At 48.8% G+C, this 20,756-nt stretch overlaps 1 protein-coding gene across 3 annotated transcripts in view; it reads right to left on the minus strand.

Moving 5' to 3' along the window:
- The window catches only part of arid1b (AT-rich interactive domain 1B), a 123,960-nt gene that overhangs the window by 79,196 nt on the left and 24,008 nt on the right, over positions 1 to 20,756 (minus strand). For all 3 annotated transcript variants that reach the window (XM_029826040.1, XM_029826024.1, XM_029826029.1), the window contains 2 exons: positions 12,799 to 12,945; positions 2,182 to 2,286 (listed from right to left, as the gene is read on the minus strand). In XM_029826040.1, coding sequence (XP_029681900.1) covers positions 2,182 to 2,286; positions 12,799 to 12,945 — 252 coding nt within the window. The remainder of the gene's footprint in view (positions 1 to 2,181; positions 2,287 to 12,798; positions 12,946 to 20,756) is intronic.

Raw genomic sequence — 20,756 nt, forward strand, 5'->3', positions numbered from 1 at the left:
TGTCTTGAGTAATTACATCCACTGTTTTTTTTTTAAACTGTCAGAAACATTACTGTGCTAAAAGTGCAAGGTCATACAGAGGTCACAGGGATTTGCTGCACATGGGATCATGTACTTTCCCTGGGGGGCTGTCCAAAAAAGTCAGCATCAAGGAACCGACATGACTTTCACCTTTCTAAGAACTGCACCCGTCAGGAGGAAATTAACATCATTGTCAAAAACGAATCACTCTTTTTTCTGCCTCTTCTCTGTGTGACATTTCTTTTTTGGCCAGTAACAAAAGTACACCTTCACACACACAAGAACTATGAGGTTCACTTCATCCATTTCCGCAGTGACCCAACTGCAGAGCTGCTAATTTCACTCGTTAGCGTTTCACCACTGAGTGGTTCATCTTCTCGTTAGAGGATCTTTGCAGTGGCTGCTGACAGCACTGTTGGGTGGAACCAGAACAGGCTGAGCAAGATCAGAACCGATCTAAAGAGCCTGAGAATACAGTTCAAACTTTTTAGAATTGTTAGAATCAGACTGTAACTAGCACAAAAGTTTAAAATAATACCCTGAAAAAAGGGAGGTGGTGGATCAGGAGATGAGGTTTTTGATCTCCGTAGATGACAAACAATAAAGCTGAAGGTTGAAGTCTCACCTATTCAGTGGAAATTCATTTAATAGTAAGGTGAAAAAATCTTGACATACCGACAGACACCAAATCACTGCATAGAAATGGGATGGAGAGCAGAAACAATGCTATCGACTAGCTTGTGTCCCCAACTTACGTCCTCAATTTTTAATTCAGACTGATATGGAAGAGAGAAAAAGAAAAGCAAAACAGTATCTGCAAAACATTACATTTAAAAAAAGCCGCAGGACACTATGACTTGAATTTGTGATAAGCGCTTTTTCCCTTTGGTCTGCCTTCAAAAATGCCGCCACATCACACAGCAGACTCATCCCAAAACAACATGACACTCTGCCGACCCGTGCTCCCTCCCTCCTGACAGAGAGAAAGAGGGAGGAAAAAAAAGATGACAGCAGCTTTAGATCTGACATCAAACACTGGCGAGAGAGTGGAAAAAAAAGAGAAGGTGGGGGGGGGGGGGGGCGGTTACATCTCTGCTGTGACAGCTTGCTGAAGGAGCCTGGCAAATGTAGTGTAATTTCTCTGTCCTTTCCTCTTTTTTCCCTCCCTCCCTTCTATCTATCCATCTCACCCTCTCTGTGTGTTTCTCCCGCTCATCAAAACCCGGCGCTGATTAGGATCTCGGCAAAGCCACGTGTTTTGGATGGGATATGAAAACACGCAGAGGACCCAAGGGGTAAAATGCAGGGATTAAAGTGGCGAGGGAAGCGGGGCGATAGCGGCGCCGCTTCAGACAGAAGGGCCGTGCAAAGGCGCCGCGCCTTTCGCCTTGCTCTCTGCATTCACATACTAATGCATCAAGGCCATTTTTCATTTAGGCAAGGGGGGGGGGGGGAGCTTTTATGATGCTACTTTAGAGAGAAAGACTGACAGAGAGGATAAGGGAGGAGGGGGAAAAGCGTGTGGGAGAATGAAAATGTAAGAGAAAAAGCAGAAATGCCGAGATAAAGCAGATGACATACTGCTAGAATGTTATGGAGGGAGGAAAAACAGAGGAAGAGATGGGTGTATGGGGGACTGACAGATAAATCAGACGCGAGCGCCGGCGTGCATTCAAGGACCGCGGCGCGGCCACTCGCCGCAGACTTTAAACGTATCAGTTTATGGAAAATATAACGGCTTAATTAGACTTCTTACACTTAATTTAGCTTCTCTTGCAGTTTTCTCCACACACTCCCGAGGCTTTTCCAAAATATCTGGTAAATTAAGCCGCGCGCACCTCCAGCAGTTTGCCTCCATTTGCAAATGTCTATTTATTCTATTCTTAAAAGTGCAGAGGAGCTGCGAGGGAAGCGGCGACAGAGAGGCAAAATTGATTTGTTTGGACAAAAATTAACAAAAGGAACTTGTGGTAGCCCACACCTTTATCCGTCAGCCCGGATCCTCCACTCAGTGGTTGGAGAGAGGTGTGAGAGCACCGGACTTTGGCCGGTCAAACCGCCGACACATATACGTCTTAAATGGGCGGTGAAATACACCGTCCCATGATGCCCCACGGGGACAACAGAGAGGCAGGTGTGGAGGTAGTTGAGGTCACTCACTGGCAAACTGGAGGGGCGGTCGTGGGAGACACCGTCCTCGACGTTGGCCTTCCCAGAATTCCCTGGGCCATGACCCCGGGCTGTGTACGCGTCCTGCTGGGCCTCCTAGACGAGACAAGAAACATCACAATATATTAATATGATTTAAAAACCGAATAAATATGACAGAACTATAGCATTTGTGTCTTTACAAGCCGGTTCTGGCTGCAACACGCGTCTGTTAAGACAAATGTCCCAGCGTGTCGGTAATCGATGAGCGTGCACGCACACGTGAACGACATCCACGTGTGACGCCATACAGGATGCGCAGACATCCGAGCCCACACCCAGCAGAATGCTGCACTCACCAACTCATTTCAACCAAATCCCAGCCTAACCGCCCACTAATCCCTGAAACACACACATGAATGCATAAATACACTCCGGCACACACACACACACACACACACACACACTCGGTTCTATTGTTTAATCTGAGTCATTTTCCTTCCCTCTGTAATCACAAGCCTATCTAGTGTAAACCAATTTTCTCCCCATTGTCAGAGGTGTAGCCCTCTCCCTCTCCCTGTATCTCTCCATCCTTCCCTCTCTCTCTTCCTTTCATTCGCCACGGAGGTCGTTCCTCCGCCGTGTTAAGCGTTGGCGACACAATAGCAACTTGTTAAAGAGCTCTGAGTGGAAGGATTAGCGATAACTGATCGGCGGGAGGATCACACGCGACATACAGAGCGCAGATGAGGCGCCGTGCGGCTGCGCTTACAGCCGCGTTCCGATTCCCGCTATCGAAAACCAATTTTTGTCCCCCACAGTTTGATCTCTAATCTGTTGTGTGAGCAGACTGTCGTTGGCAGCCGATCCTCCTGTCAACAGGGAGATAAAAGTTTACAGCGGAATATTAGCCTTGCAGCTAGAAATATAAAAGGTGAAACTGATCTATTATTGGAGCCTTTAATGGGCAGGAAATGTGCATCCAATAAGCCCGGCCTTTAGCTGTTTAGCAAACAGTAGGTAAAGACTAAAATACGTCCATTAAATGTAATGACACTACACTTAAAGGCTGGTTTAACAAGGTCCTTGAGCACGCTGCAGCGTTTGATCGAGCTCAGACGTGTCTGCGCCGGCGCCTTTGAGCAAACGCTGTGAGAGGGTTTCGGTCCACGGCACAGGCTGCCTTTATTATCGATCCATCGTGGGACAGAACTGTTGCAATGTCAGTGATGCATCATCAGGATCTTGTTGACTGCACTGATAATTGGTAGCTGCTCGGCTCCGTCGTTAATGGCGATGGAGATAAGAAGATGGCTGCAGCCGCGCTGAAAAACCCTCCTCGTCATCTTTCACGGTTGCACGGTGACACGTGAAGAATAGAAGATTGCAAGTGTGTCGTGCTTGTTAATCAATGGGAGCCGGGGTGCGAGTCATTTAACTGGCATTTATTACATGGTAAGCCTTGTTTCCATGACACTGCAGCATCATCAACTCCGAGACATCAGGCAGGAGAAAATGCATATTTATACACATTACCAGCCGCTGATCTCGTGCGAAAGACGCAATTCATTATTAAGCTTTGGCACAAAGTGTAAATGTACATAAAGAGAGATGGAAGGTTCCCTAAAAATTGCTGTTCTATAGGCAAACGTGCTTGGCTGCGCATCTCCTCTTACATATATTTCCATTTCATTTCCTCCTCTAGGGGAATAAAAGTGGACCTGGAATTGGAGAGGTCCACAAATGCGAGCATCTGTACGACAAATCCCGGCGTCACAAAGCGTCGACGCAGGATGGGAAATTCACAGAGGGACGACGTGAACGTGGCAGAGCGCACAAAGTGAATGCAGAGTGGCACAGGCGCATTAGCATGCTAATATGAATGTTCCGGATATACTCTCCCTCTTTAGATGCAAATTCTCCCCTACACTTATGTCAAAAAAAAGAGGTCTGTGTAAGAGGAGACGTGCTCCTTTACTGATGGTGAGCGCGCACGTATGTGCATGCTTCCAGTCACACATGGAGAGGTAGTCGGTCACATGGTGAAATAAGAGTGACTGCTGACCAAACTCCAATATTTACTCAGGCATATGAGAGTGTAGCGTGCGGGTGTGAGTGTGCGCGCGTGTGTGTTTGCGTGCGTGTGTGTACTCTAGGGAATCCCGATTTAAGTGGGTCAAAGTGAGGTTAGCCTCATACTAGTGTTTACACTCATGTTCTTACATCATCAGTGTCAACTGAAGTCTGGATGGGGAGGGTGAGAGAAGCAGCTGGGGGGGGCACGACATGCAAAAGTGATAGAGAGGGAGAAAAGAGAGGAGGGTGAGGGAGGAGTGGCAAAAAAACAGAAAAAGAAAATGTATGAAAGGGAGCGAACAAGCCAAGGAGAGAGCTTCTTTCATTTGAGGGTTTTTTTCCAGTCCATTGTCTCAAAATCCCATTTCCTAGCTAATTTAGAAGCTTCTAAAATACACTCCACACCATACCTTAAGCCTTAGGCCACAACTAATCCCGTCTTCACACACACACACACACACACAAACACACACACATACAGGCGCGCTCGTTCATCCCGCGTGCTTTTGAAAAGACTTCATCCCGGCAGTGTAGACAGGAATGAAGGATATTGAAGGCAAGCGTTTGATGTACATGAGGGAACGCGGGAATCAAACTGTGAGTTAAATGCTATTAGACAGCTGTGTGGAAAGGCAGTGTAATATTAGATTTGATTGAATAGATGACTGCTGAATGTGGTGTAATATATAGTGCCGAAGAGGCTTTGTGCGGACGTAAATCAATATCGCAGCGCCGCGTTAATGTGGAGTCAGTCAGAACCAGGGAAATATTCCCAAGCTGTCACGCGCCCGCCATTGTTTGGAACGCGTGTGCGTTCTTGTGTCATTTAATTGCTTTTGGGGCATTGTGGCAGCGCGTCGCTTTTATTAATCCCTGAGGAGGAATTCCCGTCCTTTTAAGGAAGAGGTCAGAGGTCAGGTTGCGCTATTGAACAATAGAGGTCACAGAACTCTGGGTCCAACAGAAGCTCGGACACGAGCGATCCCAGACGTTGGTTCCTTCAACACCCGGTGTTTGTGTTGGGTTTTCACGCCGCCTTTGAGGGGGGGGGGGATGAGTATGAGTTGGCTTGCCGTGACAAACAAAACCCGGATGGGGGGGCGACAGCCCACGAGCACATGTTGACGCCACCCAACGGGGCAGAAAGGAACCTCCGCTCCCTCCTGCTGAGAGCGTCTCTCTTGGTCACCTTTGAGGAAACCCAGCGCACGTCTGCACATATCAATCAAGTTCTTTCTTTGCTTCATCTCATTTAAACCTGCACTCCAGCCTCATCTGCCCCCCCCCCCCAGTGTCGCATCGCTCCACTTCCTCGTCTGTCCTCTCACACACTCCATCCCCTCTCTCTTCCGTTTAATCAATCACGCTTCCTCTTTCCTGCCGCGGCCTCGTCTTCGTGCCTCTCCCCACCCTTTTCCTCTTCATCAAAGCCACCCCCCCCCACGTCACCCTGTCTCCAGCCATTCTCCTCCTGATTACCAAATGAATTAGTCAACCCCCACTTCTTTTTCTCCAGCACCTTGGCAGATGCACATCGCCCTTAAATCTGACACTAATGCCATTAATATTCATTAAAAATTAAGCTTAATTGGGAGTCTTTAGGGGGGAGAGAGAGAGAGACCCCACCCCCCATTACTATCTAACCACACACATCATGGACACCACCCCTCATACATTAGCCCAAGGACGGAATGACAGGATAAACACACTGTGATTGAAGGGTCGGCCACATCGCTCACGTGCGGATGCTACGTCCTGTAACACTCACGACCCATCTCCCGGCGGGGAGGGGTGGGGGGTGGGGGGCATCCACACCTAAACACACACCCGCGTAGGCGTATTCACCAATGTGGAGCTCTCTGAGAGCAACAACGGACAGACACACTGAGCTACATCGTGACCTGGAACATGTGACAAATGGACGCTAATCCGATTGGTAACTTTGCTTCCTGACACTTTCAGAATATTAACACACTTTCTGCTCACTGTGTGTGTGTTCTAAATATATATCACACTAGGTAAGGCTGGAACTATGATTGAGCGGCCCTGCCGTGTCTCTAGCTGCTGCCTTTTAAAGAGCATGTTGGTTAGAATCTATGTAAATGATGGGCATTTATCCCAGGTACAACCTGTTATTACCATCACAGCAAAGGTGACCATTACAATGTAAATGCCTCCTGTGGGCGAATGTGTGTGTGTGCGTGTGAATGCCAATACTGGAAAATCAAGGAAATCTGCGTTTGTGCCTCTTTGAGTGTGCTCTCTGTATAAGTGTGTGTGTGTGTGTGTGTGTGTGGGTGTCACGCCTATTTAATGGGCTCATTTGTTGTGAAACCTGTTCTAGTGCTTTCAGAATGGATTCTATCGCAGCAACCCCCCCCTGACCTTTAGCAAAAGTGACTACAAGAGCAGAGCAGAGCGGTGAAATAAGACGTGCATGCAAACAAACACACACACACGTAGGTTTTGCATGCGCAGCAGCGAAGGCGTCCTAGCTTACTTGTGTAAAAACATACATATGGACAAACTGGCTGTATGTGCGGTGGCCCTTCATTAGAGGACAGTGGTGGCGGCAGCAGCTAGCAACGTTAGCTGGCTTTTCTTTTCCTTTCTGCGCACAGACTAATCAAATAGCAGCCTGGCCTTTGTAGCATCTCCACTTCACACGTTGTTTGCATGTCAACGCCACCTCCATCCGCCCATTCATTCTCCGCCGCTTTGGCTCCCGGTTAAAGAGGACATCGGCGCAAACTGGTGTACACCCACATGACTTTTCGCTAAAGCGCTGAGGAACAATAGCGGCGTGTTGGCGATTGTGGCATTTGTTTTTTTCTTCTTCTGCTGTTGTCTCTTTCTTTCCGTCTGTGAAGTCTGTATCCAGGAACAAATGTAGCGGCATTTCCTAACAAATGGCAGCTAAATGAGGCCCCCAGGGTGCTGTGCTGCTAACTACCGACCCCCTTTTTTTTTCTTTTTTTTCCGGAGCCATTATGATTGTCCTAACTGTTCCAAAAACACCTCTCTCCTTCTTGTTCATTTGCATTTGAATTGCGGCTCGGCTGTTGAAAAACAAACATAAATCAAAAAAACGAAAGGGGAAGAAAAAAAAAACGGAACCGTGGCGGATTTTAGTCGAGCAATTAGTGAGTGTCAGTCAATGTGGAGGTAAAAAGCACACTAACGTGGATCAAGTGTTCAAACCAACATATACACCATTTATACACACACACACACACACACACACACACACACACACACACTGTACAGTGCATATTATAATTTTATCACCAAGTTTTTGCCAGAAAACTCATCAAGCTTAAGTGTTCCTCAGCTGTGGCCAATCAGGGTGCAGCAGGCCCTGGGTTGCCGTGGCGATACACAGGGACATTTAGAGGACTCTGATAAACTCTGCCATTTAAAAGGTTATGACAATTAACGCGGCTCTCCGCAAATTACCGCTGCCAGACCTTTACCCACGGACGGGTTCTCTCTCCTCTTATCACCACGCACCCAGCCCCTCTCTCCCTCCCTCTCCCTCTCTCTGTCTCTCTCTCTCTCCCCTCATCTTTCTCCCACCATATGCCCTCCATTTCCACAGCCTGTCCTCCGTCCATCCCACCCTCCCTCCCTTTTCCAGCCAGCAGCACTTTTATTATCCTGTTAATTAACAGAGTTCTTCACTTATTCTCTTACTCTTTCACTGAATATTCAAATAGTGACCAATTAATGACATTGAACTTTGGGCACCCGCGCAAATGCACACCGCCCCCATGAGTGTGTGAGGGGGCACCCGCACCCCTGCTTAACATAATTTTTTTATTTCTCCTTGTCCCCCCATCGTCCCTCAACCTTGTCACGACCAGTGACAGGCCACAATTTTGTGTGTGTGTGTGTGTGTGTGTACTTGGGGGGGGGGGGGGGGCACGGCTGCAAGGCCAAAGAAAGGACCGATGGCCTTTTAATTAACCTGGTGTGATTAAAAGCGGGGGCGGGGGGAAAGGGCCTACTGTTGGAGTCAGGTGGGGGTTGACAGAGGAAATGACACACTGCTAGCAATGAAAGGTAAACGACCCGAGGCCTAAAATAATTACAATGTCCCTCCATCCATCCATCCATCCATCCATCCATCCATCCATCCATCCATCCATCCATCCATCCATCCTCTCTTAACCACCACTTATTCCTAATTAGGGTCACAGAGGTGTTGCAGCCTATACCAGCAGTCACTGAGCAGGAGGTTGCCAGTCAATCACACACACACACACGCACACACGCACACACACACACACACACACACACACACACACACACACACACACACTCCTAGGGGCAATTTTGAGTCCCCAATCTAGCTCATGTGCATATTTTGGGATTGTGAGAGAAGACAACCTTCATCCACACAACCTGCAAACTCCACCTAGAAAGACTCCGAATCCTCTTTGCTATGCTAACCGCCGCTCCGCCACGCTGTTGTTTTATGTGGGTGAGGTCTGTGGTACTGGGAGCAAGTTCGGGGTCCGATGCAGACAAGGGCCATTCAAAAAGGGGTGATTTACAATCTCCAGTGGATCTTTGGAGTGTGGGAGGAAACCCCAAGGAAGGGCTGAACCAATCCAAACCTGGTTGTTATGGGGCAACAGTGCAACAACTGCACCAACCTGCAATTAACAAATTCAAGATGTACTTTATTCATCCCCGTAGGGAAATTGAATCCTTGAATTGAATCAAACTATCCCAACTGCTATGAAGAACTGTCCAAATAGGGACAGACCAGAATAATAAAGAATACTTGCTAACTGTCTGCTGACAGATTTTCATCATGATTTGAAAACTTCAGGTCCAATTTCTTCCCTGCATGGCTTTCAAAAACGAATTTCTGTGGGTAAAACACGTCGATGAGCAGCTCAGGAGCCTTGCTGAGGAAACCCTGAACCAATAAAGCAAGCTGGATTTCATGTGGGATGTGTAAAGGCAGTCTGAGAGTTCCTCATCAACACGGGGCCGATCCCCTGAGCCTCCTCTCAAACAGGAAGAGGAAATAGTTCAGGCCAATAGAGGAAATGACTGGTGGGATCGGTCTCACACAGGAGAACAGATAGGGGAGTTTTACAGAGTGGAATAAATGTCACAAGGAATGACTTCCATCTCATACCAGCGCTAACATGTAGACGCTCCGCACGGTCCACGTTACTGCTCTCTAAGCATGAATCAAAATGATGGTGCGACAGCACGAGGCCTCTCCTCCAATTTACACCCCCAATAAAGAAAAGACTTTATGCCATTGAAATAAATTCTCCAAAGCCATAAAATTAAAGCGCTCTTGTTGTTTTTAGTATTTGTCAGGCATCTCTGAGATTTGGTATTCACCATCAACATCATCCATTAAAAAAGATCTGTTCCGAAGGAGCAAGCGCACCAACAGACCCTGATGTTTTTCAAACCCTTTTTCTTCACTGATGGGAAATTACGCACCGCACTTATTTATATATTTCCTCCGAGTCTTGGAAGTCTTTTTAGCCGGCGCTGCTCCCTGCAATCAGATGAGGTCACAGCAGTGCAACAGTCTAAAAGAAAGACGCGTTCCTGCTTCGATTTGTTACAAAACCAGCTAATAGTGGTCAGCTGCAGAGCAACTTGTGTGTCAGAGACAGCTGGAATGGTTCCATCAGCTGGAGGATGTCCTCCGGCTGGGGTTAATGGGAGTGGAGTAGTGGGAAGGAACTGCCGAGAACGCCGGAAGAACAGAATAAAGAACTTTCCAGCTTGGCTTTCTCAGACTAATGCAAGGTCAAAAAACGGGGGTCGAAGCCTCTGTGACATCCTAATCGGCCGTGAGACGGTGCTCGCGCGTGCTGGCGCGCACGTAAGCCGCTCTCTGCGGATCGCATCATGTCTCGTTTCAGCCCCGAATCAGAGGCAAAGGTCAGCGTTTGACCTTTTCACAGCTCGGAATTGCTATAGCACACACTGATGACTAACACACACACACACACACACACACACAAACACTCACTAAAACTTCCAGGTCTAAACAGCAAAGCAGCACTGCAGCAGTGACTTGCAGTTTCATTCCTTTGCAGTTTAAAATCAGCCTGATTTTAACCACAACCTGTTGAAGAAAAATGCTTAAACAAAATAAAAACCACGGAAAAGACCAACGTCTCCCTAAAAGACGCCTATGAGCCTGTCCCTCTGGACTTTTAATGTCCATTTACACATCATTCCTACATCCACGATGTCCAAGTCCAGCTACGGCTCTGCTGGTTGGGAGATCGTCCTTTAACTCTCCTCCCTCAATCATGACCGGCCTCCTTGTTAAAGCTCATTTCCCACATGGAACAAATAAATGCAGAAACATAAAGTGAATGTATGGGAGCTGGAAGCTTATTAGGGGATGGAAATAGGGGAGTCATTTATGTATTTCATTGTGAGCAGACAGGAACCGGGAGAAATTGGTTCGATGCCTGCTGCTTTGCTGGAACATGAAACGCCGCGTACGTGGAACCTATAGGGCTTCCAGATGAAAGTGAAAGACAGCAGGATGCGGGATGTGATGCATTCGGCTGCTCGTGCCGCTCGGTTAACAAGCGTGTGCTGATTGGAGCGTGAACTTGCGCGGCAAGTGTGAAACGAGCTCCTCGGTGGCTACAGCGGTCGGCATGACAACCGCCACCACACACTTCAGCACAGGTGAGACGGGGCTGAAGCCAATCAGACGGCCCCATCAGGATCACCTGGGCGTGCGAGGCGTCTGGGATCCATCCACCCAGCGATACGAACGCGTGAGCTATCATGTTTCCTCAAGAGAGGAAAGGAGAGCAAATGCGGCACTAAGTGCAAGACGAGAGCAACGCCGGCTGGAACCTTCAATCACACTGAAAAAGGACAAAGCCAAAAAAGCAAAACTCCAATTCTGACAGGCTGCTTTTGTGCCCACGAACCCTTTTTAGCAAGACTGTCTTGTTGAGCTCAATATTCTCGGCTGTTAACTGTACGACGTTAAATTGGAGTTTAAACCGCTTGGACCGAGCCCAAAAGTGCCGCTGCCAAATGACAACCGCTACAGATGCTAAGTACGCGCGGATGCCTGCGGCGCCGGCCTCTCGGGGGGGGGGGGGGGGGCGGCGCTAGAAGAGGCTGCTGTCCTCTGGTGCTCTGACCTGTTGTGGGTGCGTTTGTAGGGATGATTTACCATTAAAGCATTACCGTGTCAGGATTTGAGGGTTGCAGCTGGCCCACGCCGCGTCGCCATTAATGATGAAGAAATATCGGACTGGTTAGCTACGCTAGTAGCAGCTGTTTACATTTTTGCTCACTATTTTGTGACGTTTAAAAAGCAAAGGATAAAAGACTGATGGAAGGACTTAGAGATAACGGGTTGCAGCCCTGATATGGTGTGAACGATGTCAAATGTCTGCGTCAGTATCGGAGCTACGCAACAGCATTTTAATTCAGTGACATCAGACGTCCACACGTGGCGCCGCCGCGCCATGAAAAGCAAACTTGGCTACGGTCTAATGTTGGAATAAAGCAGGCCCCGATGTGAGCCTTACACAACGCCTTTCCCCGTTCCACTCTACTTTCTCCTTGTTTTCTGCTTCCGACTGTACTTTTCCACCCTGCCGTGTCTGACGGTTACCTCCCCGTCTTCCCGTTCTCTTCCCACTCGCGCTCTGTTCTGTCCAGATCCAGGGCAGGGCCGCGAGCCAGATACTCCACGCAGGCTAACAGATCTCCCCGGCTGGAGAGTGGATGGGAAACACATGGGTAGCCTTCGCTCCGCTCAAAAACAACTGCGCGATGCCGAGGCTTCCAACGGAAAAAAACATGAGCGCCGTGAGGAAACTTGGCAGATCGAGCTGAAATCCATAAATGTTGAAGCATTGATTCACGCAAATGTGTTTGTGTGAGCAGATAATGTTTCGGTCCTATCACTTTCCAATTTGTGAGAGTGCTTTATGTCCAAATATCCTTTTGTAAAATGTGTGTGTGTGTGTGTGTGTGTGTGTGTAACAGGACACAACATAGAGAAACACAGCGACTCAGATCTCTCTAAAATATCTCACATAAATAATGCAGGAGAATAATATGAGCCGTACGCTTCACACACACACACACACACACACACACACACACACACGCATACTCATCTTATCCCTTAAGATGATCTCTCCAATCCCGGTACCGCTAAAATATTAAAATACGACCCATGAAAAAGGATTTGGATGAAATCCCTTTCCTGCTGATATTTCCGATTTTATTCTCCGAGTTATGTTTGATGTGTGTCATGTATCTGGTGGAACTGATGTATTTATTCACAACTCAATGAAAAACATAATAAAACGCTTGACAGTCGAGGAAAACCACTCGACCGTTTTTCAAGGACCGGGCGCCGACAAAACAGAGCTGTCACAAGCTGCCATCAAACGGGTAAAAATTCCTGGATCTGCAGGCAGCGCTGGTGTTTACCACCTGACTTAGGACAACAAAGGAGCTGTTGAGCCGTCTGCTGGTCAGGAAGCTGACTGGTGACCAGCCTGCGTTCGCTCGTACCTGCTGCGGCGGCGGGCGGGGCTGCAGGTAGGGGCTCTGGGCCGGGCCTTGAGGGGTCTGCTGCGGAGGACTGAAGTACGTAGGCGGTCCCTGCTGGCCCGTCTGCTGGCTGTAACCTCCCATCCCCTGCTGGCCGTAAGGCGCCACCTGGGAAAAGACCAACCGGATTAAGTGGGACAAACCATCCCGACACATAATTCCACGACAGCGTTGCGTATGTGAATAAGCCTTTAAATGAACGGAGCAAACATGATGTCAGCTTTACTCGCAGGTCCCTAAAGGATGTAGGTTTTCGTTCTGACGTGCTCGGCGGGAGGCCGACGTAAAAACGGCACCAGCGAAGCGAAGAAGGACGCAGACACAACACACGGTCACAGTGACGAGCTCGCTGGGAGTGAGCTCTGGGCCCGCGTGAGTAAGCACGATGCGGCCTCAAAGGCATCACCTCCATCATCAGGATCTCCCAACACAAACAGAATAAGGCGAGCTGAATATCACCGCTGCGCCCTCACAGTCTGAGGACGAGTGTGGACGAGCCAGGGCCATTCCAGGAAGTGCGGCTCAAAAAAGAGCATATAACTGGTGCTGCTGTGAGATGAGAAGGCGGACGGGGAACAAGTGTAACAGGCTGGCAGCAATACAAACACAGCCCAAATCCCTCCGTGTTGTTTGTTATGACTACAGACGGCACCAGGTGTTCCGTCGCTCCTCAGGGTTTCCAGTGGAAGCTGGGAATCTCTCCTTCTCACACACGCGCGCGTCACGCGTGCCAAGAGCGGGCTATTAAATAACATTTTATAACCGCCGCGTGCAGATTGATATGACAGATTTTACCTCCGTCATGTGGCGTTTGTGTTCCTCACAGCCGTGTTTATGTGCACGCTTACGTTGAGTTATGGTTATAGCTCCACCGGGACATTTAGAGGAATACTGTACTTGAATCAATGCATAAGCACAGGAAGGAAATCAATTTATTGATCGTGTGATCGTGGTTCTCCTGGCAGCATGTTTTCTGGCGGCCCTGTCAAGAAACGAGCCGGCTAGAATTTAAACGGTAGCGTGTTAGCGCTCGTGTTACCTAGCGCAGCATAAACAAGTCGGCTGTGGACTTTCCTTCCTCTTGTTGTCTTATCCAGCATCTTCTTCTTCTGCTGTGTTTAATTTGATGTGGACCAGGCAGCTAAAGAGCCTTTTTGGATCCGACTGTCCACAGACAGTTGAGTCTGCCATTTAATAACGTAATTTATGCATTTCCAAGCCATTTTTTAGTAAGACTAATATAATAAACATTTTTTTTCTCGAACATCATGTAAAAATACAAGCTGACAAATAACAAACCCCCCCTGTCAGACAAACAAAATTACATTCGGGCCTCTGTTTCAAATCTTCCTTCCTAAAACACTCTCGCTCTGCGTCTCTGTGATTTATATCGGGAGCCATAAAGATTCCAGCGCCGCGCTGCCATCCTTCTGGAGTTTTACAGTGAACGTTATGAGTGAGGGAACCCACTTATGAAAGCCTAGCTGGAAATAAAGGCTGGCGTAAAACAGAGCGGAAGGTGATCCGGCTGCAGAGGGCAAGAGGAGATTAATACATCTGAAACGGTTTTGAAGAGTGGCTTCTTTGAGTGGGAGTGTGAAAAAAAGTTTCCTCTCGGCGGCGGCATCAGCTTTTTGACTGTCTGAATAGAGATGATTGGACAATGCAGAATATACTTTTTCCCTTCAATGGGAATCTGATTAGGCAGGACAGGGCTGTGAGAGAGAGGGCGAGTGTGTCATTAGGCCGACGAGACAGACAGACGGGGTGAGACGGGCCCGGCTGGCGGGGAGGTTAATAGCATGGCCCCGTTCATGCCAACAGCGCCACTGGTTTCATTACTGTCGGCCGAGGGGAGACACACATTCAAACATCCCTGCTGCATTCCCGGGAATTCAACTTGTAGACTGAAAATAAGAAAAAAAACCCAGACATATAGTCCTTCACGTACACATAGAGACCAGCAGCGGCTGTGTCCAGTAATCAGCAGTTCCAGGCCGGTGTAACACAGAGGGTACCCACTGGAACACACGGTAGTAGGATGGAAAGAGATTAGCCTGCAGATCGAAGCCAGACAACCGTGGGTGGATTCTTTTCTTAGACAAACGCAGTGACAGGCAGACAGATACGGGCAGACAGTGACGGATGGACAAAGGTGTGGACGGAGAGAAGCAGGCGGAGAGAAGCAGAGTGCGCTACAAAGTTCAGGGTTCTGCTTCGAACACAGACGGGTCTGTGATAAACTAGAACTTCTGTTGTCTCTTCGGCTGCCAGGTCGTGCTGCTGATCATACAGCTGACATGCTGGAACTAGCAAGAGAGAAGGTGCCAGCGTTCTTTCTGCTGTTCTATCAAAGTCGAAGAAAGCCTGTGGCTCCCAGAACTAGCTGGCTAGCATGACACAATTAGCTTTTTTCCTTAAAAACATGATGCAGCATGTTAGCAGGAACGATATCACTACTGTTTTCAATAAACATTCACGTCTGATTATCACTTGATTATTGATCCCTGACCAGTCTTAGGGTAAATCAATAGGTCATTTTAAGCTAAGGCTGCCTCCTATACTGGCCCATCACCATAAAACCAGAAATAAAGCTGTAAGTTATAATGGACAGAAGTTGCAATTCTCTGAGAAAATGCAGCAACACAAAACAGCCCTCCGACAGCCAAGCGCGTGACGTTCGGGCTCCTTTCGAGAATGTACATTTCCGCTACGTTCAAGCGGAGCAATCCGACAGACGTAGAAGTGGGTCAGCAGGCAATAAGGTAAGCAAGCGGAAGAGACGGACGGGAAGACAAATGAAAAAAGAAAGAGAAACGCTGCCAGTCAGTCAAAACAGTGCGAAGGCGGCAGGCAGCGTCAGGTCTAACAAGTAGCAACCTGTCACAGCGGCTTTGAGAGGAGGGAAAAAGTCATTCAAATGCAGCTCCTGTTTGATCGCTGGGGGCAACTGAATGAACGCACTGTACTCACTGAGCACACACCGGCCCGCTCCAACCAGCCCCTCCAACCGGTAATAGCATCAGGCTTCGGTGTCCCTTATGCAATAACACAACTAACAACACTAACTAATAACTGCAGGATGTGGTAAATATGGCCATTCTCTGCCAGCTTCCCTCCACGCAGGTGTGCGACAACAGTGGAGCGATTTTTCCGGAGCACCTTAGCGTGCGCACGGTGTCAAATAAATGCCTGTAATGAAATGACAACAGATGTGAGGCGCCGCAGAGGAGAGCGATGCAGAAGAGACGTCCCGCGAAGCAAATAATTCACGGCAAGCGCAGAAACGGCGCGATGAAAACAAAAGCCTCGGCGGCATATTAAGACACTAAATCTAAACGGAACTCGATCAAAGGTCTATCGAAATGAGGATCATATGAAGCGGCGGACAATATCATCTCGTTTCGGGGAGCGGAGGGGTGAAATAGCGATGTTAGCGCACATCTGTGGCAGCGCTGTGCCGGCGTGTGACTCAAATCAGCCGTTAAAAAGCCGAACACGGCGCCGCTTGTAATTCAATTGGGCCAAAGACCAACAGACGGATCTTTTTTTTTTTTAAACTGCTGTCAGGTGCCGTTACAGCCGGCTGAGGACCGGGAGCACAGGTCGCCGCTTTGAGCGACAGATGGGCTCAGCCAACCAGAGCGCTGAGCGGCGCCGCCACCCATGTCAACCTTAACACGCCGCTGCAAGGTGTGACAGGCGAACGAGAGCGCCGCGCCGTTAGCGCGCTGTCACGCCACGGCAGTCGCTTCCCCGCAAATGAGCGGCGGTGAACGGTTAATCACCAAAATTACAGAGAACGGAGCAGGAAAGGAGAGGTGTTGCAGACGGAACACAGCAACACGTCGGACCATACTGTATGTGGGGACAGGAAGTAGACGTGTGGAGCTTGAGGAGGAGGCAGGAGGTGCAAAGACACCTGGGTAATGCTGCGAATCCCACAGGAACGCCAGGTGACAGTCAGCCCATCGATTATCCATAATGAGCCGGGGCAAGATGCACCAGTTTTAGCTGCCTTCTGTCAGAATGACACAATTACACTTAAAAGGACTGAGCACACTCTATAGAGCGCGCATGGCAACAACACAATGTTTGTTTACAACAGTGCATGTGATCAGCCAATCGCAGGACAGCAACCAAAAGGATCTGGCGAAGGTCAAACCTGGCACCAGGAGAATGAAGAATGACGCTAATCTGAGTATTTCAGATCTACTCGCGCGTCTCTTCACCCGACAGAGTGGCGCCGGAACCGCCGCGTTGATGCTGCAGTAAAAACGAGTTCCTGCGCCCGTGGCAACCTGATCCAACTACAATCCTGAGCGGCTGACCGGCGTCTTTCCTTTTGCCCCTCAAGTCACCTGGATAATAAAGCAACGATTGAATCACAAGCCAGACGTGAAAAGAAGTCAAACCAAAAGGTCGCGTTGTGCTCAACAGTCACTTAGAGGGAATTTACGCCGATGCAGAATGGTTTCCATCTTTCAGGTACCTAATTATCCCCAACCGCTTCAGTCAGCACAGCCTCGTGGCGGGAAGGTTGTGGGTTCCATCCCGGTTGAGGCCTTTCTGGGTGGAGTCTGCCTGTTGTCCTCCAGTATTTTGTATTAAAAAACTCCAACAAATAGCTCTATTTTCCTTTTTCCTCTGTTGTATAATGTATTCTATCCAGCGTTTCAGGCATTTCTGGGCAATCTCCCCCTTTGATTGCATCTTTAATATAAAGATAATTCCACGTTAGAGCATAGCTGTCCATCAAGCGTGCAGCCAACAAACACCCAACAACAAAAATAAAAATCTTTGGAATTTAGTTGCTTGTCGAAATGTCTAAAAGCGCAAAAAAAAGAAGAAAAGATGCAGTGTTACTGACAGTAATCACCTGCTTGTGATGTTTTCGCAGCATAGGAAGTTGTGATCTAAAGCAGCGTGTTAGCTCTCGCACGTGTGAGTGGAGCTGGCGAGAGGTTATCATTACAATCAGCAACAAAACAAATCAGCTCCTTCAGCTACCGTGGCGATAAGATCACCGCACGTCTCTCCGAGGCGGGAAAGACGCCTTTTGGCGTGTGCGTCGCAGGCCGGGGCGAGACGCTTAATGTAAGAGGAGGCGTTGGGACGAAGGGACGGAGGGCTGGTGATGAATACACGTAATGGCCCAGACGCGCCGTCGCGCTCTTCGGTGTCCTCGCGCCTCTCACGCCCAAGGTGACGCCGCTTTCTTTCTGTCCCCCGCTTTGATCACCTCACATATCAGGACTCCCCCTGACATGAACTGCCCTTGAAAGGATGGGGGGGCGGGGGGGAGGTACAGAACCAGACTGAAGAAAATATTCATCTCATATTCATCTAAAATACTCATCTAATATTCCAAATTAAGGATGCTGACAAAAAAAGATGTCGGGCCGGTGATGACGCCAACATCCCACAGTAACGGGAGCAGACTGGAAGGTTTGAAGCATGTTTTTCCACGTTCCGGAAAGCTTCCAAACGCTGCGCTCTGTCCCGTCTCTCTCCGGGTTTTCCCTCTCTCCCACTCTCACTTTTCTCTCGAATCAATTGCCGGCTGGCCGCGACCAGCAGCGCCGGTGTTGTTCCAGGCGGAGCCGTAATGGAGACGTTGGGAGAAGCAGAGCGGGGCAGGTTAATGCCTTCTGTAATGTGTGTGTGAACAGCCATTTATTTCTTTCTTTTCCTTCTCTTTTTTTCCCCTCTGTGATAGCCTCTGGGCCCTGTGCCACCAGCTCCAAATGTTTTCCCCTACTAAACTTCTGACCTCAATCTGTGGCCAAGAAAAGACAGAAGAGAAAGGGGAAGAGGGAGGAAAATAAAACAAATGGGATTCGCTGGAAGTTTGAGAATATTGAACTGTTTCCATACATGGAACATTTCTATGTTTTTCTTGGAAACGGAGCTGATTAATAGCCGGTCGAACCAGAAATATATGGAAATAACTACTTAGATTACACCCAGTGGAGTGTGTAGCCATCGCGGTTTAGCGTGAACGTCTTTCGGCTGACTGGGGCTCGTTTTTCACCGGTCGCTGTGGTTACAGGTTCCAGCATGTGGAGTTGTGTCAATATGATCTGAGCTCGAGGGGGTGCCAGATGAAACACGCTCGTTGGTCATTAGCGGTTGAAATTAGCAGCGGCGAGCTCGCCAGCTTCTGCGCCTCCGCGGCGTTTGATGGTGGTGACGCAGGTGAACGGGGACTGTGTCGTCTGCGGCGCTTCCGACTTTTGAAGGAAACTTTTCCCTTCTCGCCATTCGCGGCAAAAAGCGAAGATTTCCCACATTCCCTCCCCTGAAGCACACGCTCAGGAGTGAACGTTCACCGTTCTCCACATTTGAAGCGACCTGACAGCATTGGAAGCCAAAGTTACTCATAATAATACTGATTCAGCCGCCCTCGGAGCAGGAACAAGAGAGGGAAACGGTGCAGATAAACGAGTGAGGCTGCAGCAACTGCAGAATGAATCAAAGACACAACATTTCCTGACTTTATCCCTTTGGCTATTTTAGCTGTGCAGTCCTGTCAGCAAGGTTACCTTTGATTTCCGGTGAGTTATAGGAACAAAATTGGGAGGATTTGGCCAATTTCAACCTTTTTTTCTGCCATTTCCCTGTAGCGGAACGTCTATGCAACGCTTCAGTTTGGACAATTTTGGCTGCAGTGATTTAAATTTTCATTCTTTATTATCACATAATGCTTTCGTTTTGTAGAATGAGAGTCAATTTAAATTTGGATCTGACTACAGACTCTCCACCATCTCCGTCCCACCCTGTCACTGATCTGATCATCTGAGAGCCGGGGAGTTGAGTCCAGGTGATACTGTATCTTCCTCCCGCCAGCCTCTCTGATCTGTTTTCAAAAGTTGATGGGATGTCGTGTCTCTTCGCTCCGACGCTCTGCTGATGCAGAGGAGCCACAGGACCTGACCCGCGTGAGGAATCTATCCCTAATCTGAAGGAAAGTCAGACGAATTCTCGGTGAGCCAATTAGAGCGGCGACTAATCCCCTCGTAACTCGTCAAAGACGTTCAGCTTCCCTTTCTCTACCCTCTCCTACCGGCACCCTCTGTACCGCTTTAATCTCTTTGCTCTTTTATCTTGTCAGTAGGCTCATATAGAGCGTCGCAGACACGCGGCGCCCCGCCTGGCTCTTTTACAAACACGCCGTTTGTGACGTTGCCCACGTTCAAAAGGAAATGACGTTAAAACTCAAACGTCACTTCACCCGTCTGGGCAAGACGGATGGAGCCTCGCAGAACTAACGCAAAGGCCTGTCAGGGTTCGGAATTGAACGCCAAATCACGTGGATCCAACTAAAGTTTCTATCTGGGAATCAGAGTGTACACATCCCATCCTGCCTCACTTCCTGTTTGAGGCAGTGCACAATGTGACGGCATCACTTCAGCTGTTTTCCTGCGAGAGGGGAGGAGCTTCCTCCCCCTTTTCCAGTTAATGGTCATGCAGCATCATCTCTTGGGCCTCCCATTGGCTGAGGGCCTTTCCACAGCAGCGGGGGTAATAAAAGTCACAAATGAGAGCGGGCTATTAGAGTCATTGATGTGCGTGGGCTAGCCTGCTAATTAATCGATCCTGAAACTTCATCTATTTTGCAGCCAGCGAGGAACCTTGAAGGAATCAGCCCCACTACACAGAGAGGATATTTCTTAATTGTTTGGTGAGAATGCCCAGCCTCTCCTTAGCTGGGGGTTGTGAGAGAAATGTGCGCGCCACAGCGGTGCGCATCTGGCTGAGCTGTGCACCTTTAATAGTTTCAAGTGCCTTTAAAACAGGGAGGGGTACAAGGGGGCTGGAGTGGTCCCCTCTGTACTGCTACCCCCCTCCTCTTTCACCATCTTTCCTGGCAGTGGGTCTGATTTATTGGAGCTTTGTGACCATCCGTCAGAGCCGGC

Source organism: Takifugu rubripes, chromosome 2 (assembly GCF_901000725.2).
Source record: "Takifugu rubripes chromosome 2, fTakRub1.2, whole genome shotgun sequence".
Taxonomy (NCBI): Eukaryota; Metazoa; Chordata; class Actinopteri; order Tetraodontiformes; family Tetraodontidae; genus Takifugu; species Takifugu rubripes.